General features: G+C 35.5%; 1 protein-coding gene across 2 annotated transcripts; it reads left to right on the top strand.

Moving 5' to 3' along the window:
- Nucleotides 1–1,985: 1,985 nt before the first annotated feature.
- On the top strand, nucleotides 1,986–26,474 carry grk4 (G protein-coupled receptor kinase 4). 2 transcript variants are annotated; one of them, XM_043240125.1, is made up of 16 exons: nucleotides 1,986–2,287; nucleotides 6,878–6,973; nucleotides 8,977–9,089; nucleotides 9,378–9,455; nucleotides 9,620–9,720; nucleotides 11,217–11,309; nucleotides 11,505–11,568; nucleotides 11,843–11,983; nucleotides 17,060–17,250; nucleotides 17,984–18,021; nucleotides 18,352–18,441; nucleotides 18,528–18,736; nucleotides 19,835–19,972; nucleotides 20,079–20,216; nucleotides 21,300–21,431; nucleotides 22,272–26,474. In XM_043240125.1, exons 1-16 carry the CDS (start codon nucleotides 2,236–2,238, stop codon nucleotides 22,314–22,316), a joined length of 1,719 nt encoding a protein of 572 aa, XP_043096060.1. In that variant the 5' UTR covers nucleotides 1,986–2,235; the 3' UTR covers nucleotides 22,317–26,474. The 2 variants fall into 2 exon arrangements, with proteins under 2 accessions (XP_043096060.1, XP_043096054.1); XM_043240119.1 differs by having other exon boundaries at nucleotides 1,988–2,287; nucleotides 21,300–21,480.
- Nucleotides 26,475–26,704: the final 230 nt, after the last annotated feature.

The following is a 26,704-nucleotide window of genomic DNA, read 5'->3' as shown; positions in this document are numbered from 1 at the left end:
CATTAAGGTCACCCACAATCACCTCTGAGTCAGCAAATCCCTGCAGATATTATATACATCTCACCCCAAAACACCCTGAACACAGTGCTCATACTGAGCACACTAACGCTCACAAAGCCCATCTTGATGATCTATATTATGTGTAGTTCACAATGCTGATCGATTTTCACATACTACAAAATTATACAATAGTTATTTTTATTAAACTACTACAGCAGCACTATGCAAGATGTATTACATGATGAATTTGTAAGAGAATTATCTTGTGCTTATCTTCTACATAATTGAAAAATAAATATGTACAAATAATGTTTTTTTATATATATTTGTGATATTTTGTAACAGAATTGTGCTGTTTGATCATTTGACAGTTCTAATAGAAGTAAAAAAAATCCAGTTGTGCAATTTCACCACAAACTGTTCACAATTAATGAAATATTTTTAATAGAAAAACTTTATTAAAATATAATAATAATAATAAAATAAACCAGAGTCTTAAACCAGAGTAAATTAGTCACATAAATTATTTTCTCAAGCAACTCTTATAAAAATGCTGCTTTTTACTAGGTGTGCTTCTTAAAACAATTAACCACCATTAATTTTATAATCTAACAAGTCTGAAGAACTGTATGTTCTTTAATAAAAACAACAGTTGCTCAGGACAAATTAAAATGAAATGTCAAGTTGCACATTGTTTGCTGAGGCCCCCTAGTGGACCTCGTCCCCTTTGTTTGCATGCTGTTGTTGGTTTTTTATATTAAATATTTTTATATAAACATTTAACCAAACCATTATCCCTAGTACAAAATATGTAAATATCATAAAATGTATTTAAAATACATTTATTTCATATTAAGTATACATATATGTATACAGTATACTAATTAACATTTATGCACCTCATAAAAATACCCTGCAATTGTACTTTTGACTAAGCTGGTGTGAAAGTCTGATAAATTGGAACAACTAATCATACTTAATGCACAAGTAGTAGTGAAGTCCAACTAAAGATGTACGCAAACATATTTGATTGTGATGGAACTATTGCGTGTATACTTTAGGTGCACGTAAAGTATCACATTTATGACCAATATTATTCAAAGATCACACAATCCTCATCAATAGTGACATTACACATTTTAGGCTTATGATTATGAAGTGTGCACAAGTAGTACTTGAATTAAAGTTTAAAAAAAATTATATCAAGTAATAATTCTCAAGTGATATGTAAAAAAGTGTTATAAATTTGAACTATACTTAGTGTTCGTTATTTACTATTTTTTTGTCAAATTAAAATTGTTTTATGTGAGAAACTCACCATATATATATATATGTATATATGTATGTATGTATGTATGTATGTATATATATATATATATATATATATATATATATATATATATATATATAAATCACCCTTAAAATATATCTATATCTATATTTTTATATCTATATGTGTGTACTGTGTATATAATTTAAATTATGTATATACATGTAAATATTTTCTATATATATATATATATATATATATATATATATATATATATATATATATATATATATATATATATATATATATATTAATTCTGAGATAACATGTCAGTCTATATTAAATTCTGTCATGCATAACTAATTGAATGATAATCGTTTTATGGTGTTTGATCATTTTTTATATTGTAACATCAGTGAAAAAAAATCCAGCTATTCGTTTTCACAACGCATCTTTACCAATGTTGCAGTATTGATTCGTGGTAAAAAAAAAAAAAAAAAAACTTTTGCAAAGGAAATTTGTTTTTGTTTGCGTGACGCACCCATTTGAGCGTGTATGCATGCGTGCATGTTTTTGTCAGCAACGTAAATGCACCGATGACTCCGAGATAGAGAGCGAGACTGCTGGGTTACATTCTGGTTGTAAGATGATCCCTCCTCCTCCAGAGCTGACGGTGTAAGCGAGTGCTGCTCGAGACAGGAAGGACTGCTGAGCGCTGAATGCTAACAAGGGGGAGAGAGAGAGAGTACATGTCCACTGCGAGCGGAAAGGTGGGGGGTTCAACAGCGAGATATGGAGAAATACAATTAACCTGCAATGTGCCAACGCCAAATTCACGCCGATCACAACCATCCTCACCACCGATCATCATCCTCATCCTCACCGTCACCAACAGCGCGAGCGTCCTCGTCTTTTTTTCTCCTAAGTGAAATGTATCGGGACTGCATGGGATCTTTTTTCTGACAATGGAGATTGAGAATATCGTGGCCAACACCGTGCTGCTGAAGGCGAGGGAAGGTAAGAGACGCGCAATGGCGCAATCAATTATCGCCGAACGCGTCCTAATGAATCCCGTATTAACTTTATCACGGGCGAGGCTGAATTCGGCGTCTTAACGGATCTGAGTAACATATTCGCCACATCTGTATACAGTCTTGAACGGGCTTTCAAAAGTGCCCTCTGACAAATAGCATCTCGTTCGGTACGCTAGTACGCACTTACTGTGCTCGGTCTCCTCTGTCAGACCCCTAATGGAGGTTACTGTGCATTTTCCCCTGGATTCATAACGCAGAGACCGCAGTGTACACCCATCCCCGTCTCTTCACCTGGGAGGGACGCTGAACTGCAGTTGTAGGCCGCAAGGTTGCCCCTCTATCTGCGCACAAAGGAGCGCACTGTGATAGGAGTGAGGTCGGTTTGCTCCTTGCTGGACCACTATCTTATCTGCGATAAATTGGGAATTATCGGGCCACTCGATTCTGATTGGGCAAGCGCGGCATCGAGCTCGCGATTGTGTTTTTGTCGAACTGGATATTTTACCGTTGCCCATGGCAACGTTCCTGCGCTACTTTCGCGTTTCGCGTATCGCTCCGCGTCGACACAGCTTTGGCGAAATCAAAAGTTTAGCACACGATAGCATAATTAAAAATTACCCAAAATTTGTTTGGAATTAGAAATTCAGCTGAGCTTTTTTTTTTTTTTTTTTTTTTTTTTTTTTTTTTTTTTGAGGTCCTAATTTTTTTATTGAAATATCAGGACCCTCCAGTAAAAACAGACCATAGGCAGGTCCTTGCTGATCACTTTGTTTAATCAAACCGTGCCTGCCTTTGAGTGCAGTAAAGGGTTGTGGCTAGAAGGGAGGCGAAATCTCACTATAAAAATGTAATTTGCAACCTGTCACATTTTGTTTTGCTGTCTACACCTACTCCAGCCCTATACCTTCCTCTTTAGGATAATGCAAATACAGTGGGAGAACCTGACACTTTTTCACTTGTTCAGTTCATGTAAATCCGCATGGGGATCGGAATATAAATTTTTCATTCACGGTAATTTCACACTTGTCCAGCACAAATATGTCACTTTGTATAAACGCAGTGTATATGGTTTTCTTTATTTACCCTCGGAAAATGGAAGTGAAATGTGATAACATGCCTCGCAGGTGGGGTGCATTGTAACATATGAAGCACATTGTAACATGATCATATCTGATCTCATGAAAAACATTAAGACAAAAGAATTAAATTTATTATTTTTTTCAAATAAAATGATGGCTTTTTTTAGTAAGTAAAAACATGTTGGACAGTGAACAGATTGCAACCATGTTTGGGATGGCTCTCATAAAAAAATAATTTTCTTAAATAAATGGTCAGTGATATCTTCAAAAGTTGTTTTTTTTTTCCGTGGCACACTTTTTTTCTTCTATTTAATGCTGATATGGCAACTAGAAAATGCTGAGCTATTATTATACTGTATAATGCAAGCATGTATGACAATATTTAAGCCATGTTTGTTACAAACTAACCTTGCATTACTTTGTGTCCCGCACTCCCCTTATTATTGTTGTTCAGCGTGGCAAAAATTATGCAATTTTAACGCCCGCACGCCCAGTAAACCCTGGTTTCCGTAGCTTTATCCCTTTTTATCTGCAATAAAGAAGTAGTCCCACTTTTAAGTTTGTATCATGCAAAGCTCATGTATGATCAATAGGTAATTTGTAATGTGATGAAATTCTAAAAAACTGCAGAGCTTGACGTCATATCATGACCGTTGCAGAAATTTAGTGTTCTCAAAATATAGTGCGACCACCACGGCTTAATGCCCATATCTCAAAATCCAAGAACGCTCCGATATGGAGGAAAAAATGTGTCCGTACTTCCATTTCATTTCATCTTTTATATATTCTGTGTAAGACTTTTGATAAATGTTTAGTAGATGTGGCTCAGGTGCCCCGAGAAAATAAAATGATGAAACTATAGGACTATTTTTCTTAGCGGAAGCTTTAAAATTAAGATGAAACCGAAGTAGCAGTAGATCCTTTCTTCCATATTGTGGCTTACATCTGAGCGTGTGATTTATATAACAGATTATAAAAAAAATATGAAAATAGAATTTTAATATAATATACCCAATATTTTTATTATTTATTTGCTATTTGTTATTATCATGAAGAGTATCTTTAAAATAGTAGCTTTCAACCTGAGGGCCTCGGCACAGATTAAACCACTTAAAAGACTTTTAAATGAAAACTGACTTCTAGTTTATTTTCCCACAGAATAAGTGTTGGTAATATGGTTTTTGCAGAACATACAGTTCTTGAAACTTTCAGAATAACATTAAATTACGCTTAATTATTTTAAGCCATTGACACTCCTAGTTTCTGTTAATAAAAAAGTGGGAAAACAAACTTTATTGTCATCGTTACAGCAGAAGTGCTCAAAGAAATATCTTGGCCTGCATAGGTGGAAGCTTCTTGGACATTCATTCATGGTCTGGGAGTTAAATAGATTAAGAACCACTGCTTCTTTAGAACACTTTTTTTTTGCATCAGTAGCTTTCTGTTTTCTGAGTGTGTTAGTTGATTTGATATTCTTCACCTCTTGTTTTGTTAAAACAAGTAACAGGTTGTGCACAGATATCTCCCATAGGCCTTGGCTTTCAAAAATAGAGCTGTTCTTTATGATAGCACTGGAAAAAAATGCATTTCTGATGTTGGCAACAATTATTAGGTCTCCTAAAATTATTTTGATGATTTTGATTTGTAAATTCTATTAGGATTTTTTTTCTGTTTTCAAAATTAGATGAATTCAAAGATTTTAGTTGTTGTTTTTTTATTGTTATTTTTATTTTACACATATACATATATTTATGTTTTATATTTAGATTATTTAATTTGTGTTTAATTTTATTTTTATTTTAAAAAAACATTATTCATACAAATATACAAAGGAAAGCAACTGCTCATTATTTCTCGTATGTCTTTCAGCTGTTTTTAAACTCCATATTGCCACAATCTTTCAGTTATTATGAGCTCATAAATGCTGTAAGCACAGTCATTTTTCATTAAAAGCAAAATGCTGTTTAAAATATTTTTAGATGGAGTACAGCAGGACATGCCAACTTTCCAAAAATGTTTTATGTCGACTTCCCAAATCCATTCTAGAGGAATGCTGAAACGGCATAATCTTTGTGTTTCTTCAGAGGTGTTTTTTTTTGTTTGTCGAATAACGAGGAAATTGTTGGAATTATTGCATGTCTGTAGGCAAATGGTTTTGCATTGAAAGTGTTTATCAGATTTTCTTCTTTCCAGCCAGTCATCTTGCTCGTCTTCCTGTTTATCTTGTTGTGTCATTATCTAAATACAGAACATATGTTCGTCTAGCTTTACATTAACTGTTCCAAAACTGCTTATATATAACTGACTTGCAGAGACAGACCTTTGACTTGCGCCGTATCGTTGTCTCTTTCTTTGTTTCACTTCAGCGGTCGCTAATTTCTGTACTTCTAAGGTAGATTGCACAAAGTGTATCATGTGTGAGGGTTTTACTGGTCAAACCGCTCAGTGGTTGTGTGTGTGCGTGCATGTTATTGCATTAGTATCGAGTGAGTGATGTGTTGTCAATGTATAATCCAATGCAAGTATGAACATGTTGTACTATGTGCATCTGTGTGCAGTGTGAATTAAGATCTTAATTATAATTAGGAGAGACTGCTGTTTATATTAGATGTAGATCACATCGACGCTAAATTAGCCAGCTGAATATTTTTAATGGATGTAAATGTAGTTGATTATGTTTTTTAAACTGAACACTTCATCTTAAAAGCATCGTAGTATGAGACACCAGTTGAAAATGAGTGAGGCTAGATGGGATACGACAGCCAAAGACGCAAAACGCATTGCTATGGATTTCATAAGAAACAATAAGATGCAGATTAATCACCTACTTCTATCCCCGAAAGTATTTGAGCGCTCAAGGGTAATTTCAGAGGCCAGCGGTTCTCAGTCTGTGTGTTTTTTTCGAGAGCATGACTTGTAAGGCTGTCTGTAATGTTGCTGGAATTTGCAGTGACTGAAATTACAGTAAATCCTGGAGGATAAACTCCTCTCATTCCTCTGTTTTGAGGAAAACCGTTTTCCCGGGAATGCTTTTGGCCTCGAGGCGGCAAGCTTTTGATTACGCTCTCGTATGCCGCTTGCATGTTTCGCGTTAAACGTTTACGTGAAAACAAGGTCTGATTATTTCAAATGATCATACTAGTTACAAAGGCAACGCTCTTTCGGGATTAATAGAACCGAGCGCCAGACGTATGGAGGAATGTGTGTTTGTTTGATTAATTCAGCACTCAGGAAAAATAATGAGAGATTGGAGACTGAAGACAGGATTTTTTTGGAAAACTTGCGCTTCTGGCCTTTGTAACAGGGGTTTTTATGTATGAATATTTCATACGGTTGTCTTTTTTCACCCTTGTGCAGAAAAAGGCAAAAAAAAAAGCTGCATCTGTTTGTTTTAACCACAGATGCATACTAACTAATAATAGCAAATAGGAATAGTGTCGAATTGAATCGTAATATGAGTTTGTCTTAATCGTTTCTCACCGTCTCTCTCATAGGAGGAGGAGGGAAACGGAACGGGCGGAGCAAGAAATGGAAGGAGATGCTCAAACTGCCTCATATCACCTTCTGTGAGGAACTCAGACGCACTATCGGTAAGATGGATGTACGAAAGGGAGCATTCAGGAAATCTGCATCTGGACTCGCAAAAATATTCTACTTCAAGCACGAATTGCTTTAATGGTTCGAAAATCCCTCCAAACTGAATTTAGATACGGGTCAAGGGGCATGATTAATTGCGTTCATTTTTTATCGCATTTCGTGTTTTTTTTTTTTTTTATAATTAATTGCACTAAACTGACAGCCCTAGTTTCAAGGTATTAAAAATACCGGTTTGTTTGTATTTGTATACAGGCAAACAGTCCTAGTCGTGCAGGGACTGGATACCCTCCAACCACAGTGGGTTTTTTAGTGGCTTGAATGAAAGTTTGCAAGTAATATCTTCCCTCTTTAGTGCAATTGGATGTAATTTAAGCGTTTTCCATTTGGTTGACACGCATACATTTTGTAACATTACGTATATTATATGTATATAATAAGGTTATGTCAGATTTATGAAACCTTGATTTAAATAACAATCAGTTAAGTATGTGCAGATACTGTTGTACTGTTGTCCATTTTACGAAAAGTTTGCTCCTTAAAAGGACATATTAATAATTATTTCAATTAGTTTTTTTAAAAGGGATGGTTTATTTTTATTGGTGATTCACTAAACAAAGAATTATTGCTAGTGTATTCCTCATTAAAGGCTTTATATTGTTTAGAATGCTGCTGTCAGTTAAAAGTGTATTCTGGTGTGTGGGCAGGTGTGTGTGTGTTTGCGTCAGACAGCTGCAGACCTTGGCTCCGTGAGGAAGTCCCGGCTGAGGCCGTTTCCTCTTGGCCTAGTATCCACCAGGCCCGTAGGGTTCCAGAGAGTCCTGCAGCACAGGGCCCAGCTTGAGCTCTACTCACCATCACTGTGATTTAGTGTCGTGACTGTATGCTGAGTTCTGCACTTTGTGCGCGCATGGAGGAAATATTTTATTAAGGGGGTCATATCATACATTTAAGGCATTTTATTTTTTCCCCTAAGGTCCACAAAAATGTTTGCACCCCAGACAGTCTGAATTAGGTTTTTCACTTGATTTTCCACCCTCTCTGGTACATTCCATGAACGCGGTACAATTAGGCGTCAGGTGACTTCATTTCTAAACACAGACACAAATTTTGTGTTTTGAAACCTATTAGATATGTTGAGAAATTCTTATCTGACATCGCATTAAAAGTATTTAATATTGAACAGACAATGGTATGCATTTTTAAAAATAATTTAAATGGTGTCTTTTTAAAACATTTAAACTGTTTCTTACAATATGTTTTATAATTTTGATATTTATCTTTTCACACTGAGAGACTCATATGCAATGGCTACAGAAGGCTCAAATGCTCAACGTGATGCATTAAGGGCCTGGATTTGAAGAATCCAGGGCAGTACAAAATGAAAAAAAAATAGGATGTATAGGCAAAATGAGAAAAATGTAAATGTGTATCTTCTTTCTGTTCAAAGGTTTATACACATGGCTCTTAATGCACTGTTATTCCTTCCGGAGCATCAGTGACCATTTGATCCATTTGTAATAGTGCAAATAACGTACATTTTGCATGATCCCTCGTATTTTGGTAAAATAACTTTTTGTAGCGTATATTTTCTATTTTCTTCAGCTCGATCAACATTCACATTGCTCTTTTGTTTAAGTTTTGTAAATGTGTCTTTTCTTCTGATTTTCAAAAATGTTGCCATAATGCTGTGATTTACCTTGTGGCTGTTTGGTTTGGGTTATGGCTTATAACTTTATTCATTTTATTTCCCAATGGGAAAATACCCGAACCAAGACGTATTTTTCGACTATTTTTTTTAACATATCTTCAATAAATGGCCTTATTGCATTTGATTTGTGAAAGTTTCACTGCATTTCTCAGCACAATGAACTATTTTATTTCAAAAGGTCAATTTAATATTTAATAATATGATCCTTCAAAGATTATAGATGAGGAAAGTCATCATATGACAGTGATAGGTTTAACCCTCTTTCTGTCTCTCTCTTGTTTATCTCAGAGAGGGATTACACTAGCCTTTGTGAGAAGCAACCGATTGGTCGTCAGTTGTTTCGGCAGTTCTGTGACACGCAGCCCAAATTACGGCGGTGCATAGAGTTCCTGGATGCTGTGGTATGAAATATCTGCACGAACATACATATGCAACTCTCTTTAGCCTCACTCTTTTGGTCCCGGACTGACACACACATGCCACCACCTCTACGTCAAAATTAGAATCGTTCTCTCACCTTCACCCTTTTAATTAACAGTTCTTAAAAGAAACACTTTTTTTCTTAGCGAATAACATTTTGCCATGAAACGGTTATATGAATGTTAAAGGTTCTTCATCGGAATCGAAGATACTAAATTCTGTCATTTCTGATTTCAGCATTATTTGTGTTTATGTGTGTGGTTGTTTAGGCAATGTATCAGGTGGCTCCGGATGAGAAGAGGAGAGACGTCGGTTTAAATATTTTAGACACATATTTTAATAATGGGGTAAATATTCAATATTTGCTTGCATGCAATTGCTCTCGCACATTGCTACATTCGTATGTTCATTGACAGAATTGTTGAATTAACGACTGAACTTGAAACTTTCTGTTGAATTGCACCCTATCAACCACCTTTCCTGTTTTCTCTCCCTCCTTCCCATACTGTAGTCGGCAGCTCATCTACCAGAGATCGCTCAGGATGTGGTTGGGGAATGCAGGCAGAAACTGGAACAGAGTCCCTGTAAAGAGCTCTTCCAGGAGTGTACCAGGTAATAACAGTGGCACTTTAAAGCAAGCCAATTCATTACAGGTCGTCCACTACAGGTACACAACAACTTTGGGTGAAAAAATAATCCCAGTGACACTTTTCTCACGTTTGATTTAATATTATACTACCGATTTATTATTTAGGGTCGCCAAGGCTGCATTTATTTGATCTAAAATACAGTAACATTAATATTGTTAAATATATTTATAATTTAAGCTATTTTTCTTTTTTAAATATTAATTATATTTCCAGCAGCCATTACTCCAGTATTCAGTGTCGCATGACCATGTATAAACATGCTAATTTGTTGATCGGGTGCTTATGAAACTTGAAAAAAATCTTTAACAGGTATTTAACAGGTATTCTTTAATGAGTCGAAAGTTCAAAAGAGCATTTCTTTAAAATATGAAATATGTTCTTAACTGTAATTTTTCAATTTAATGCGTCCTTGCTGAATTAAAGTATTCATTTAAAAATTATTATTGACTCCAAATGGGCTAGTGGTAGGTAATTTATTTTCCTTAAATATTGCTTAATAGTGTTATTCTCCGTTGAGCATTATGGTTTCTCAGGCTGTAAAATTCTAGCGTACAACTTAGTACTTACTGTGCATGTCAAAATTTAGATATACTTTGACCTTTCGCTCATGCTCTTAAAAACCTATTGTAAGACTTCAGAATATATAGCACACAATAGTGCTTTCATGGATTTTTTGGGGGGATAATTTTGGTACTTGAGGTCTCTAATTTATCCCCTTCTGTGTTTTTTGCTGGTATCAGTGTGAAGACTTATGGTTATAGAACGAACCCTTGGCTCTAGTCATACTGTTTGTCCGAGTAAAGTAAACACGTGACTTTGAATCTAAACAGTGTTTTGTGTGTTTGTGTTTTGCCTCAGTCAGTCTTTTAGTTTTGTTTAGTTTAGGCTTCCTTTCTGTTTGAGAGGGGGTGAGGCGGAGTACTTTAACCCTTCCTGTTAAATCTCTATGGGCACCGTGTTTGTTAAAGTGTGTGTTTATGTATTTGAGTGTGATAGCTTGTGTGACATTAGAGGGTAAGATGGCATCAGTTGCATGAGGCTCATTCACGTCATCATTCAAGCTTGAAGAGCTGCAACCAACAAATAGAGATGCTACAGGGTTAATTACATTTGACATTTTTCATGGCATATATGTGCCATCATGCATATACACATACATACATACATATTATATAGATATTTAATTTATTTCTGTTTGCAATTAATTAATATTAATTAAATGTATTCATCAATATTACATTTATTTACTCATTTATGATGAGTAGCTTGTAGTTTTACTTCAAAAATAAATAGCTTGAAGCAAGCCATATATTATGGCAGTATTTTGGCATAATGATGGTAACAGAGCCTATTTGGTATTTTGATATATACTGTGTAATTATTATATTCATGTACCATGGCATTTGTATGGTCTCCACACCATCCTCAAGCATTTTTTCTTTTCTTTTCATTTTTTAGGATAGTTCGTGAATATTTAAGTGGAGAGCCATTCTCAGCATATCAAGAGACAATGTACTTTTCCCGTTTTCTTCAGTGGAAGTGGTTGGAGAGGTGAGTAGCATTTCTATCAACCTTTCTGATTTTTTATGATGGATATATAACTAACTTGACCTATATACAACAAATGTTAGTTTTAATAATTTGCAATGGAATTAAAAAAAAAAAGCCATTATGCCAATGAAGTTCTGTTTCTGATATTATTAATTGAATTGATTTGTTGAATTGAACTGTATATTTTATCTGCAGGCAACCAGTTACCAAAAACACTTTCAGACACTACAGGGTATTAGGCAAGGGCGGATTTGGTGAGGTGGGTAATTTCATTAATTAATTTGATATACTTTATCAGAATATATAGTAAACACCATGTTGTATATTTAGAAATGAACTATTCTAAGTAAGTCTTTTATTTTGTAATTACTGTGAGAGCAGTTTTTATGATCTTATTAATTGTCACACAGCAGGACTGTTTAAAAGTGCACAAAAATGTTTTGCTAGTTGAAAAAGTGTTGCACGTATAGAAATGAACAATACTTGCACTTATGCGCTAACTGCACTAATTGCTTCCTGATTCTTTCCACTAGGTTTGCGCCTGCCAGGTTCGTGCCACTGGTAAGATGTACGCCTGTAAAAAGCTGGAGAAGAAACGGGTGAAGAAAAGAAAAGGTGAAGCAATGGCATTAAATGAAAAACGCATTTTAGAAAAAGTTAACAGTAGTTTTGTAGTAAGTACTACTTTCTTTTTTATTCCTCATTTTTACTTTTATCTTAACCTGTCGTCTCAGTTGCATGCTGGTCTTGTCTGTATTATTTGTGCCACAAACATTTGACTCAGCTCTCTGTGATTCAGTTTCTGTGAGGTTCTCAACGGAGAGAAAATATTCCAAATATTTCAGGCGAATATTAACGAACACATCACGGGATGAATCTTTTCTGGAGTAGTAGATCGTAAACAATTGCTATGAATTGAATATTTCAGTACCTCCTGACTAGCTAAATCATAGAGAGATGTAGCTATTTGGCTGTGATCCCAAATATCAACCATAAAAATGTATTTAATATTTGCTGTGTCCAAAAGGAATTTAAGCTGTTTACATGTTAAACAAATATTCAAACAAAGCATATATCATTCGGTAGTCCTATTACAATCTTCAAATAGTCACAACACTTCATAGTGAAAACAGATTCCTGATTTAAAGTGCAAACAGAAGTTGCGCTATTTGATGATGTTTCGAACGAAAAGAGAAACCAATGGATATTATCTCATTGTAAGGTTTTCATTTACCCTTTCAATAGATTGCAATTGGGTTATTGGAGTATTTTTGCCATTCACTTTTTCCATGTAAAAGCTTTTTGAAGAAAGTGGGCTGACGTTTTGAACCGAACCAGACAGAAAAATTAGATTTTTCTCTTTTTATTATATATGTATTATTTATTTTCTTCCATGGAACTCTTTACATTCAGCATTGTTTATATACTGTCAATGTTTTTTTTTTTTCAGCGTTTTGAATTGCCACTTTAATTTTAGGTTTAGGAACTTTACATTTAACAGTATTTTATCATTTGTCAGTTTAATCAAAGTATCAAATGCTTTTAAAGCATTTCTATTTGCTTTGTCTTTACTTCGGTTTTAGTTTGAATAAATTTAGTGCTTCAATTTAAACTACATTTCGGTTTTAAATTCGTTTTTTACACAATATTCTATTTTACAGTATATCAGGTTTATTTAACAAAGGAATATTGTAGGCAGAAAATTTGTGCTGCTTTTTCTAAAAAATGACTCTAGCTGTCAAACTCCAAAAATGAGAAAATGCACCCAAATATTAATCCATCCATCTTCTGTTCTAATTCACATTCAGATATGTCACCTCAAGACATGTTGCAACAGTTCTGATGCCAGAAATAAATTTGTTCTTGTCATAAAAACTGTAATATTTACAATTACTAATTATTCTCTTTCTGGTCTGTTTTCTACACAAAGATATTGTATAGCCTCAGCGGTCTAATAATATACTGTACAAGTCATATGGACCAATTTTATAATGCTTTTTGGGCCATTATTGGAGACTGACAGCCTCAGTTTACTTCTACTGAATGGAGAAGAATGGCCGGGACATTCTGCTAAGTTTCTCCTTTTGTGTTCCACAGATTTAAAAAAAATATTTTTTATAAATACATTTAGCATGAACTATTGCTTTAAATATTTTGACGCCTTTGTACTTTTTCTTGTGGGATTTTGAACAATCACACAACCCTAGCATTTGGTCAAAATCACAGTAAAATGATAAGAATTTTCTATTTGAACATATATTTTAAAATCGTACTTAATTCCTGTGGTACCATAATCTGCAGCCATTACTCCAGCCTTTTTAAATGATCTATTGGAATTTGGTAACATAGTAAACATTCTAGAACCTCTAAAACAATGGATTTTAAAAGAGAACATGTGTACAGACACAGCACACAGTGCCTGCAGTGTAACGTCGGCCTCTGATTCATTCCACTACAGCTGTAGAGCACCTGAGCCTCTGTCCACCCACCCACACACTAACACACAAGCACACACACACATACACATGGCCACATACACACACAGGTTAGCTGTGCTCAGCATTGCAGCTGTGTGCAAATGTCTTTTAGGCATGTAACATGCATCTAAATTTAAAAGAAAGACAATGCGTGCGTGTGTGTCTGTGTGCAAGAGCATGTATGTGTGTGTTTATGCGTGTGTCTCAGTGCGCATTCATGCTACAGGCAGGAGCGATTGCTCCTCATGAACTACTTCACAAATGAGAACATCTCTGTTTCCTAGCAACGCTGACCAAACAGCAGCGTTAGAGAGCGGAGTCAAGTGCTCTAAACCCTAAACCCACACACACACACACACACACACACACACACACACGCTCACACTCCAGTCCCGGAGTTCATTTAGTATGTATAAACAGACTCATGTTTAAAAGTTGGGGATGACAAGTAAACTCTTAACAGTATAAAGTGACATAATGCTGTGACTAATATGAGCTGTTTGATGGGAAACAGCTTTTCTCAGTTTCTTTGACTTTGTCTTCACCCTACTATTAATGTGTAAACTCACTAAATGGACATCTGGTGCATATATATATATATATATATACAAACCGGATTCCAAAAAAGTTGGGACACTATACAAATCGTGAATAAAAACTGAATGCAATGATGTGTAGGTGCCAACTTCTAATATTTTATTCAGAATAGAACATAACTCACGGAACAAAAGTTTAAACTGAGAAAATGTACCATTTTAAGGGAAAAATATGTTGATTCAGAATTTCATGGTGTCAACAAATCCCAAAAAAGTTGGGACAAGGACATTTTCACCACTGTGTGGCATCTCCCCTTCTTTTTACAACACTCAACAGACGTCTGGGGACAGAGGAGACCAGTTTCTCAAGTTTAGAAATAGGAATGCTCTCCCATTCTTGTCTAATACAGGCCTCTAACTGTTCAATCGTCTTGGGCCTTCTTTGTCGCACCTTCTCTTTATGATGCGCCAAATGTTCTCTATAGGTGAAAGATCTGGACTGCAGACTGGCCATTTCAGTACCCGGATCCTTCTCCTACGCAGCCATGATGCTGTGATTGATGCAGAATGTGGTCTGGCATTATCTTGTTGAAAAATGCAGGGTCTTCCTGAAAAAGATGACGTCTGGATGGGAGCATATGTTGTTCTAGAACCTGAATGTATTTTTCTGCATTGATGGTGCCTTTCCAGACATGCAAGCTGCCCATGCCACATGCACTCATGCAACCCCATACCATCAGAGATGCAGGCTTCTGAACCGAGCGTTGATAACAACTTGGGTTGTCCTTGTCCTCTTTGGTCCGGATGACATGGCGTCCCAGATTTCCAAAAAGAACTTGAATCGTGACTCGTCTGACCACAGAACAGTCTTCCATTTCGCCACACTCCATTTTAAATGATCCTGGCCCAGTGTAAGCGCCTGAGCTTGTGGATCTTGCTTAGAAATGGCTTCTTCTTTGCACTGTAGAGTTTCAGCTGGCAACGGGCGGATGGCACGGTGGATTGTGTTCACTGACAATGGTTTCTGGAAGTATTCCTGAGCCCATTCTGTGATTTCCTTTACAGTAGCATTCCTGTTTGTGGTGCAGTGTCGTTTAAGGGCCCGGAGATCACAGGCATCCAGTATGGTTTTACTGGCCTTGACCCTTTCTCACAGAGATTGTTCCAGATTCTCTGAATCTTTGGATGATGTTATGCACAGTTGATGATGATAGATGCAAAGTCTTTGCAATTTTTCGCTGGGTAACACCTTTCTGATATTGCTCCACTATCTTTTCTGCGCAACATTGTGGGAATTGGTGATCCTCTACCCATCTTGGCTTCTGAGAGACACTGCCACTCTGAGAAGCTCTTTTTACCCAATCATGTTGCCAATTGACCTAATTAGTGTTAATTGGTCTTCCAGCTCCTCGTTATGCTTAAATTTACTTTTTCCAGCCTCTTATTGCTACTTGTCCCAACTTTTTGGGATTTGTTGACACCATGAAATTCTGAATCAATATATTTTTCCCTTAAAATGGTACATTTTCTCAGTTTAAACTTTTGTTTCGTGAGTTATGTTCTATTCTGAATAAAATATTAGAAGTTGGCACCTACACATCATTGCATTCAGTTTTTATTCACGATTTGTATAGTGTCCCAACTTTTTTGGAATCGGTTTGTTTATATATATATATATATATATATATATATATATATATATATATATATATATATATATATATATATATATATATAGGCATACACATACACACAAATTATGTTTTCTATATTAATACATTTTAAAATAGTAACTACTTCAGTCTTCAGTGTCACATGATCCTTAATAAATATATCTATCTCTATCTATCTATCTATCTATATATATATCTCATACACATACATTCAGATTTTAAAATCACCTCTGCTGACATAATAAATGGCAAGACGGCACTCATATTGGCTCCCACTGGTGTTATGTTTCACATAATGGTGTCAAGGGTCGTTTGATAGTCCTCATGGTCTTGTACAGCTGCAGGTTCCCACAGTAACATCAGCTTCTTGTTTGAGTTCACAGCCCTTTCCCACATCTGTCTACTTCTGAAACCTAACCACCCACAATGTTGGGTGTAACTGCTAAAGGGTAAGGGCCCCTCCTTAACACAGCGGTTTTCAGCTTCTGCAGTGGTTCCCCTCACACGTCACTCAACGGATCACAGAGGACATGCTGGTGTAGAATGATAATACACTGCATGTACAATGCAGCCTTTGTGGTCGGCTGAAAATCAAACATCACTGTCATTTCCACAACTTCAGGTTTCAGAACACTAAATGCTAGCCGTGAAAATTAGTCCTGCACTGTTCCATAGAAATGAGTGATGCTTTAAATTGTATGATTGTTGAGTAGAGGTGCGTGGTTGCTCTATTAGTCTCTCTGCTGGTAAAACAAAACTCTAAATAAATACAGTAATGGAGATGCTGTGATGGCTAAAACCATATACAGTACGTTTCCTGTGTGTCCGTTTTGGATCGTATAGTTTAGTCTGTTTCTCTAGGCATAACTCTGTGGAGTTTTGAAATGTGTTTCTGTATATTACAGGTGCCAGTCATCCAGATGATTTATGTGAAAGTGTTCACACCTGAAAAAACATTCTCATGAGCTACATCTGACTGTTTGGCACGCACCACTAAGTTTCATGTATCCTTTCTTCATGAATAGATAACAATGCACCTCTTTTTCTCTCTTTTCCCTTCCTAGGTCAGTTTGGCATATGCATATGAGACTAAAGACGCTCTATGTTTGGTGTTGACTATAATGAACGGTGGTGACCTGAAGTTTCATATCTATAACATGGGAAACTCTGGCTTTGATGAACAGCGTGCCATCTTTTATGCAGCAGAGATCTGCTGTGGCTTAGAGGACCTTCATCGAGAGAGGATCGTCTACAGGTATGTTTATTAATCTCAACGCACGCACATTTTACAGTGCTTATATGCAGTTTTTTCAGGATGTGAATCATAAAAGGTCCTGCGGAATTCATTTTCTTTGTGTTTTGCATTCATTTTTTTGAAGAAGAAATATTTGGCTGCGCGATTTGAATAAATTTACATTTTGAAGCATATTTTTAAATGCAAGCCTTTGCTTTCCGTTTATATTGGCAGGCATCGTATACTATGTAAAATGTAGATTTTTATTGCATTTTGTCTACGCCTGTAATTCAAAATAGGCAGATTAAGGAAACAGTTCATATGAAATTACCTGGTCACAGCAGTGCTAGTGATCTAGCAGGATTATTACATACTGTTCACAGGTTAGGGATTCTTTTTATTTTATGAAATTAACACTTAATTAATTACATTACATTAATTAAAAATACATTTATAGTGATACAAAGTAAATTACAAAATGCTGTTGTTTTGAACTTAATATTTATTTAAGTATCCTGAAAAACGTTTATCATATATCATGGTTTGCATAAAAATATTATGCAGCAAAATCATCTCAATATTGATAATAATAAGAATGTTTCTTGAGCATATCAGCATATTATTTCTGGAGTAATGATGCTGAAAATTCAATTTTACTATCAATCAATTACATCAAATATATCATACAAGGAAACAGTTATTTATTGACTGTAATATTTAAGAATGTTATATTGCAAAATTCCCTGTTTTGCAGAGACTTGAAGCCTGAGAATATTCTCCTTGATGACCGCGGTAAGTGTTTTTATGACCTCTTTTTGCTTCTTTTTATCTTATTTACGCATATCTAGGGGGTGGACTCTTAACTTTTGCTAGTAGGAATCAACATAGCAACCACATGGCAATGCCTTGGCGTTCACCCAGAACACCCTTGCAATGTGGCAGTGAGTTATGTACAAGCAAAAACAACTAGATTTTCTTCATAAAATGTAAACACCTTATTCAGATAATTAAACTCTAAAGGGGAACATTCTTTTTTTGTACTTGTGCCATTTTGAAGTGTGTCATGTTCAGGCATGTCAGGAATGATAATACTGCAGGTTTTAATGAGATGCTGTTCTCCAGGGCACATCCGTATTTCTGATTTGGGACTGGCCGTCCAAATACCAGAGGGTGAGACGATACGAGGGCGAGTTGGCACGGTGGGATACATGGGTAAGAGCCAAACGCATTCCCTACCTCTTTAGCGGTACTTGTTCTGGAGTGTTTGACCTTTTTGCATCTCTCGATGTGTTTTTTAGCGCCGGAGGTCATTCAGAACGAGAGTTACACCTTCAGTCCTGACTGGTGGGGTTTGGGCTGCCTGATATACGAAATGATTCAGGGTCAGTCTCCCTTCCGACGCCGCAAAGAGCGCGTGAAGCGAGAGGAGGTGGACCGCCGTGTATGCGAGGACCAGGAGGAGTACACTGAGAAGTTCTCTGAAGATGCTAAAGATATCTGCCGACAGGTGCCGACCTGTAGCTCTTTGGGGGTTTTGTGCTATTGCGACCTTAAAGTGATGTCAGCGTCATTTTAACTATAACTTCTACTTTTTAAGCTGGGGGCATGTAATAAAGAATTATGTCAAATTAAATTGGTATTGGGTTCAGTGACGTAATGCAAATTTTTATTTATTATTTTTATTTTATTTATTCAAAGATACATAAAAATGCCGTTCATAAATTCAGCACATTTAAATTATTAACTTGGTTTAATTCCTACATTAAAATCAACTTATTTTTGGAAGGCATTCATTTATTTTAATATTATTATATTACTAAAATTATTATTATTTATCATGAAAAAATTAAATAGTTGTGTTAAAATACTATTTGAGAAAGCTATGATCGGTAAGTCAAAGTAACGTGGAAATAAGCTAAATTTATTAACATGTACAAATAAAAATGAGCCTTTAGCTTGAGAATTATATTTAAAAGTAATGATTAGAATGTGTACATTCACTTCTATTTAAGGTGCATGAAAACTGCTATTTTACTCGATGATACACAGTGCTTTTTTAGTATATATAATATATATTTCCCCTCCTCTCTGGTCTATGCATCCCTGCATCTGCTGAACTTTTTTTTATCCTAACATAAAGTTTTTTTATCATTTTAAAAAGATTCTATTTAGCTTTAATTTATTTTATTTATTTTCAGTTTAATCATTTTATTACTTCAGCTTACTTTATGTCAGTTATTTGCCAAGACAGCTGTATCGATCTAATATTTCAACTTTTAATGAACCAAAAAAAATGTAATCATCTTAATTTTGCAGTTCTTAGTGAAAACAATAATGCACATTTTTGGAGTCATTCATTTTTAAACTGAAAGTGTCCCTTTCTTTTCATAGACGCTCAGAATTAAGCTGAAATGTTAGTTGTAATATGTAATACTTCCTACATGGGAAAAAGTTCCTGTGTAGTTGTGGAGGAGTGTGTGTTGTTTAGTCCTCTCTCATGGTGTCACGGAAGACTGCGACCTCTGGGTCACTTTTAATTCCACTGGGATTTCTCCTCTTCTGTGTCAGCCTCACTTCTTTCCCTCTGTTTTCCTGGGCTCCACAGTTGTTATGTAAAGATCCAAAGGAGCGTTTGGGTTGTCGAGGTTGTGGAGCGGCTGAAGTCAAACTGCATCCTATTTTCCGAAACATCAACTTCAAGCGATTGGAGGCCAACATGCTAGACCCTCCATTCTGTCCTGATGTGAGTCATTAATGGGCATTTGTTATTTTTTTATCAGCTTGATTTATCAGCATGTAGGATTTTCCAGGTGGATGTTTGTCATATTCAGTGTGTTTTTCTTATATAGCCACGCGCTGTGTATTGCAAGGATGTTCTGGACATAGAGCAGTTTTCTACAGTAAAAGGTGTAAACCTGGACCCTACTGATGATGACTTCTACCACAAGTTTGTAACAGGAAGTGTCTCCATCCCATGGCAAAATGAGGTACTGCACTCTTCACTAGCGGATAATAATGTCCATACTACTGTTTGAGTTGGCAACATTCGCTAAAGTGCCACTATCATGGATAATGAAAGGTTCATATTTTAGTTTTAGTAGTTCCCAACAACATCTTATAATTAGCTTGGCGCTAATCTGTGGTGACTGGTTCAATTGGTCTTATTTTTATTTCATTATGCCAGTAATGCCTGATAAAGTGGTGTTTGTGAGTGCCGCTTCGTGTACAGCGTTACCGAGGAAACCTCTATTTTACCGGTAGACTGTCAAAACCATGTAGGTCACCTATACGTTTCTTAATTGCGGTTCTGAAGGTCAAAGTGGGCGGAGCCAGCCGTTGCCGTCTTGTCATTGTGTCACCATGCATCACTCTTAGATAATCGGAAATGGGCAAATAGGCGGGAGCCGGTTGATGAAACCACACCCCCTTGCTCGACAGAGATTGAGAGGTTGCCGCTTAATATTATCGTTCCAAAAGCGGCACCTAGTGGCAAAGAGTGAATTTACATTTTCTTTCAGACCAATGAGAAAAGACCAACAAGTGGGCAGACAATATGCTAATATTCCATGTTGACATCACCATGAAACGGCTTCAATATCATTACTCCCATTTTAAGTGTCACATGATATTTTAGAAGTCGTTCTAATATGCCGATTCGGTGCTCAAGAAACATTTATTTTTTGTTATCAATATTGTAAACAGTTCCTCTGACTAATTTTCGAATTGGAAGAACTGGGGTCGCTTTTTTAGTTTTTTTCGATGAATAGAAAGTACAAAAGAGAAGCATTTCTTTAAAATAAAAATCCATTATAACGTTACAAACACAGTGGTTAATGTAACTTTAAATCAATTAAATTCCATATCACTGTTCTTATGGCAATATTTAAACTTTTAAGGATTTTTAAGAGACAACGTCAACGAAAGAGTAACTTTTTATGAATAATTTTTTTTCTCTATACACTATAAATTGAATTATTGATTAGCCTAAATGGTAATACAGTCTTGATGTGAAATGCAGGACATGGCATGGATTGTGCGCTGTACAGTTGTGAATTGTGTGTGTATTTCAGATGATTGAGATGGAGTGCTTTAAAGAGATTAATGTGTTCGAGATGGATGGAGCACTGTGTTCTGATCTGGATGTGAACAAGCCAAATCCAGCTCCCAAGCGAGGATTCTTCTACCGTTTATTCCGCCGAGAGGCAAGTGCTAGCGTGCCGCCCGCCGCTGTCAGAGGGGGTGGGGCTTGAGGTATTTTCTGGCTCTTTCCAAACAGACCTTCCTACCTTCATCTTTTGACTTTATTGCCAATACATATTTGTTTCCCCTTAACGAACCCAAATGGTAAAACCATCTTTGCATGGCCAAACTCAGGCTTTGTTCTGTACATTTTGCTTCTGTAATGTTATGTATTACAACTAAAACAGTATACAAAACAAAAAAGAGTTTTGATTTCATGTTGACTTTAAGCCTTGCGGTATGATTGTCAATCTCTTTCTCTGTGTGTGTGCTTATGTGGTGATGGGGACAAACCTCTACAACACTGTTACAGACTGAGCCTTTAATTTAGGTTTATTCTGACTAACCGTAACCAGAGTAATACAAACCTCAAAGCTGATGACTAGTCAGTCTGACGTTTGAATTTCTGTGTTCATGCTTTAGCTGGTTTACAGAGACTAAAAAGCTGTCATTGGATATCAGTAATTTCACCTCTGATTTGAAATATCAATTTCAAAAACGAATGAAATCTAAAAGCAATTTAGTGATGTAGTGACAGAACTTCTAAAATGATTTAAAAATAGACTGAAATTACAATTCATAAAAAAAGAAAAAGACACAGTAAACATGATGCAAGGTGCAGTATTGATTTCTGGTTCATTTCGGTGATTTGTTACTGAATTTGTATTAAAATTACATGTATGTGTGTGTGTGTGTGTGTGTGTGTGTGTGTGTGTGTGTGTGTGTGTATATATGTTTGCCATGTTAGTGTGTATAATCTTCACTGCATGATATATCATTGCTGTGCTCTTCATCATTTCTAGGTTTGTTTTAGGAGTGCCAACAGTGAGGAGGAGGAGCCATCTTGACTTAAAACCACTCCCACTTCCCATCAGCTGCCAATCAGAATGCTAAACGTATGAATGTTCAACTGTATTTATGAACTGTATTAAACTGTATCATAATTAAAGAAAAGGGTATGAGTTTAAAGAATTTTGTACATTTGTACTTGAATTATGTGTAGATGTATATTTTCACTAAAGGTTGTATTGTACAAAAAGCCATAGAAATACCACTTGAATGCATATATAATGTTTTTATTGTTATTATTTTTCATCTGTACTGAATATGAAATGTGTATTTCTTTTTAAGCACAATATAAACACTCACTTTTATTTTTTAACGCTAACCTCCTGTTAGCACTGCCTTTGTTTGTATGTTAGATTGTTTGGCTGAACAGATTTGGTGCACTTGTTTTGTACAGTGGGGGGAGATAAATGAACATAAAGAAAGGAGTTTAAATGACCTATTCATCATTATTAATTCTAGTGGTCAGCCAAAACGGGTTGATGGCTGATGTTCAAATGCTTAAAAACTGTATAGCCTACATGTACAGTGGGGTCCAAAAGTCTGACAACACTAAGCAAAATGCTTCCGCTTCGTGAATTTCTAATTCAGTGCAATTTTTAAAAGCAAATGATATGATCAGCATAACAATCCGAGTTAATGCTGAATTGAAAACGAACAATATTAGAATCTCTTAGTATTTGTTCTGTCTGTCAAACCAATTTTGCTCATTTAGCTAGTAAACTACACACAAAATGGCATAGAAACTATTTTTATTCAGAAATTGCACTTCAGTTTTTTTGAGTATTCGAAAAATAATTTTTACGTTGTAGAGATCTGACATGCTTCATGTTCATTTTTCTGTTTTTACTCTTCTAAAGCATTCTGTTTATTTCTAGTTTTAAATTGCCATGTAGAATCCTACGTTTTCAGTGTAGCCTCAGACTTATGAACTCCACTGTATAATTCACATTTTTAAAACAGAAAATGTCTTTTGAAAAAAGCTGTTGGTGTATTGTTGTACTGATACAAGGAAGCGTTAACACTTACAGTGCTGATCATGGGAGTGTCAGTAGCGAGTGCCAATAGCCTCAAAATGACCAAATGTTAAACAAATGAATTTAGCCTCATTGATATATCAGTCTATTACTAGTCATGACCATTCACCCATAGCTTCCATGCAGTTCATGCAGCTGTTACGAAGTGCATGAAACAAGTAATTCCTACATCTTTGATATCTGTTCATTAGATGACTAATAACTATTTTGGTCATGTGCATAAACAAGACAAAAACACATTTGTTCCAATTTTGAAACTTCTGTATATGTTAAATACTGTCATATCGATGACAGGGAAACAATCGGACATATTGCGCAATTGCCCAACAGTTTACAGTGGCTAATACTAACTCTGATATCTAGAGAGCAGGATGGCTGATGTAATGCTGATATATACGTAAATAGTTCATTTAAAGGAATAAATCACCCAAAAAAGTTTAATTTGGTCACCCTCATCCAGTTCACCCAAGATGTAGCTCTTAATCAGAACAGGTTTGATAAAATGTAGCATTCTATTACTTGCTTACAAATGGATCCTTTGCAGTGAATGGGTGCCGTCAGACTGACAGCTAGCAGTCCTAACAGCTGATGAAAACATCACAATAATCAAGTGAAAAAGATGTAAAAAAGATTTCAACAAAAAAAAAAAAAAAAAAAAAAAATATATATATATATATATATATATATATATTATATTGTAAGAGAGAAATATGCACAGATTAAGCACCATTTAAGAGTAAAAAAATAAATGACAGGACAACCGAGAATGAGCAATTTTACTAGAGGAATTATTATTTTATTAAGTGTTAAAGTATTAATAATAAAGAAAAAAATGTTTAATGTTTAAAAACTCATTTTGACAGCACCCATTCACTGATAGAATGATACATTTCTCCAAATCTGTTCCAATAAATAAACAAACTCATCTATGTGCTGGATGGCCAGAGGGGGAGTATATTTTCATGTTTTGGATGAACCTTTAATTATATCCTAATACTCTATATTTACTCAAGATCCACGTAAAACTTAAATGACAAAAATGTGATATTTTGTAATGAAGCTTTTGTTAGATTTTGGACCTGATGCAGGAGAATAATAATAATAAAACTTTTAAGTGGCTATAGTTATGGATGATAATGATAATCTCAAAATGAGTATTGTATAATGAATCAATTTTGTTGACTGATATCCACCACATTCAGTTCAGCTTCCTGCCTCTGCTCTCATGCTTACCTTTAGTGCCATCAGGAATCTTTACAGTGGTTTCAAGCAGGCCAATGTAAACCACCTAAATAAGCTTCACTTCAAATTTGCTCACGACGGCTCTTAAACGAGCCGTTGATTTTTGCCTTAGGTGTCTATGTTCAGTTAATATTCCAAACGGAGTACTGAATGATCTGTTAATGATAATCATGTAATGTAATTAACCGTGCAATCTCTTTATCCTACACATGCACATTTTACCTTCCATTTTTGATTAGTTCGTTTTGCTTTTGTGTGCGTTTGTAAGCTGTTATTTCAGTCACGACGGGGTAATGCTTCCATTCGGTGATGGGGATTAGTCTCAGATGTATCGTTCCTAAATGTGTAGAAAAGAAATTCCCATTGAAATGTCTTTTATGTAGGGCATTTTATTTTGATGCAGTTCTTTAAAGCAGAAATGTCATTTTTGATCTAATATTTCTTTCTCTTGGCCCGTAGTAATGCACAGAGACAAAATACACAGTTCATATAATAATTCCGTCTCTGGCACGATCAAAACGCTCCTGTCTGTTGGAGAATCCCAACCAATTGCATGAGTCGGGGGGCGGGGTTATGACAGTAAAGCCCAAATAGGAAGCACTGTTTTACCTTTGACGGCTCCATCAACCATACTTGTTTCTATTTTTAGGAGGATCTTTATGGTCCCTTTTGCAAAGCTGTGAAGTTAAACTCCTCTTTTGTTATTCCCATATGTGTGCATGTTCTACTGTATCCATGGTTTTACAAGAGGAAGAGCACTCACTTTAGTTGACAATAAAATTATGAGTTGACATATGGCCATTAAAATGTACTTTTCATTCTCTATGAAAACTCGCCAGGATTTTTTGTTTTTGAAGCTTGTATATTTGAAGATTACACTGCCCGTGTTTTCTCCCTTGCGGTCACATGTTTGATTCAGTTATTCTATATATAGTGATAATAAAATAATTCAATTTGAAAAATGATTCGATTTGGAATGAATTAAAAGTAGTTTTGGTGTGTCATGGTTTAACCAAACATCCTGTGTATTTTTTCAATTTAGAGACTTTAGGACACAAGAATTTAGGTTGACACGACTGGTCAAGCTTATAGAATTGACACATTATTTAATCTAATTCACATAAGGGGATGAAGTTTAATTTATCCTTTTTTAATTAACAATAGCCCATCGCAATTATGTGTACAAAGTACCATTATTTCTTAAAATAACTTTAAAAATCCCCCCACCTCTGATAAAGCATTTGGCTTAAACAGTTTAGTCGATGAAGCACTGACTAACTGCAAGCTTAAAGGAATAGTTAAAATGAAAATTTGCTATAAATGTACTCATCCTCGGGCCATCCATGTAGATGTGTTTGTTTATTGGAACAGATTTGGAGAAATTTCATCAGTTGCTTATCAATGAATACTCCGCAATGGGTGCCGTCAGAATGATGATTGAATCACAACAATAATCCACACGACTCCAGTCCCTCAGTTAACGTCTTGTGACATTTTATAAAAATCAAATCTGAGATCTTTATAATAAATCTTCCTCTAGTGAAAAAGTGCATCCCCTGTTGTCCTCTCACATCAAAATGTACACAATGTACTTTTTTCAGGATTCTGACAAACCCATTCACTGCAGAGTATCCATCGGCGCACGAGTCATGTAATGCTGCATTTCTCCAAATGTATTTAAATGAATGGCCAGAGTGTGAGTACATTTTAAGAACATTTCTGAGTGAACTACTTCTTTAAGTTGCATGCCATAAAATGCAAACCTGTCAGATACTGGATGCCGTGTTGTTAAGAGTTTATGATGTACAGATCTGTCGCTCAAAACAGTCTGGTGTTGTATCATCTAGAACTATTAAAATATACACTGCCATTTGTATGAAACCTATTGGTCTTTTCTTGTGTATGTGTGATGCCTGCGGATATGGTTTTCAAGGTCCGGAGCTTTCTCAACATTAACTCAGCTAGTTTTGCTTAAAAAATATGTTTCCAGAATAATCTTGGTCTTTCTTTGAAATTCTCAAAATGGGTCATTTCTGAATAACCTTTTCATCCATGCTAAAATTGTGGCCTTATAACTTGTAAACACATGTAATCTTTGATTATTATATAAG

Source organism: Puntigrus tetrazona, chromosome 1 (assembly GCF_018831695.1).
Source record: "Puntigrus tetrazona isolate hp1 chromosome 1, ASM1883169v1, whole genome shotgun sequence".
NCBI lineage: Eukaryota > Metazoa > Chordata > Actinopteri > Cypriniformes > Cyprinidae > Puntigrus > Puntigrus tetrazona.
The sequence above is the reverse complement of the archived record's forward strand: the minus strand, read 5'-3'. Positions and strand labels throughout refer to the sequence as shown.

Coding starts and splice junctions, on each gene's coding strand:
- grk4 (XM_043240119.1), top strand. CDS start 2,236: ATGGAGATTGAGAATATCGTGGCCAACACCGTGCTGCTGAAGGCGAGG. Junction 17,251..17,983: donor CGAGAGAGGATCGTCTACAG/GTATGTTTATTA, acceptor CCTGTTTTGCAG/AGACTTGAAGCCTGAGAATA. Junction 20,217..21,299: donor CCATCCCATGGCAAAATGAG/GTACTGCACTCT, acceptor TGTGTATTTCAG/ATGATTGAGATGGAGTGCTT.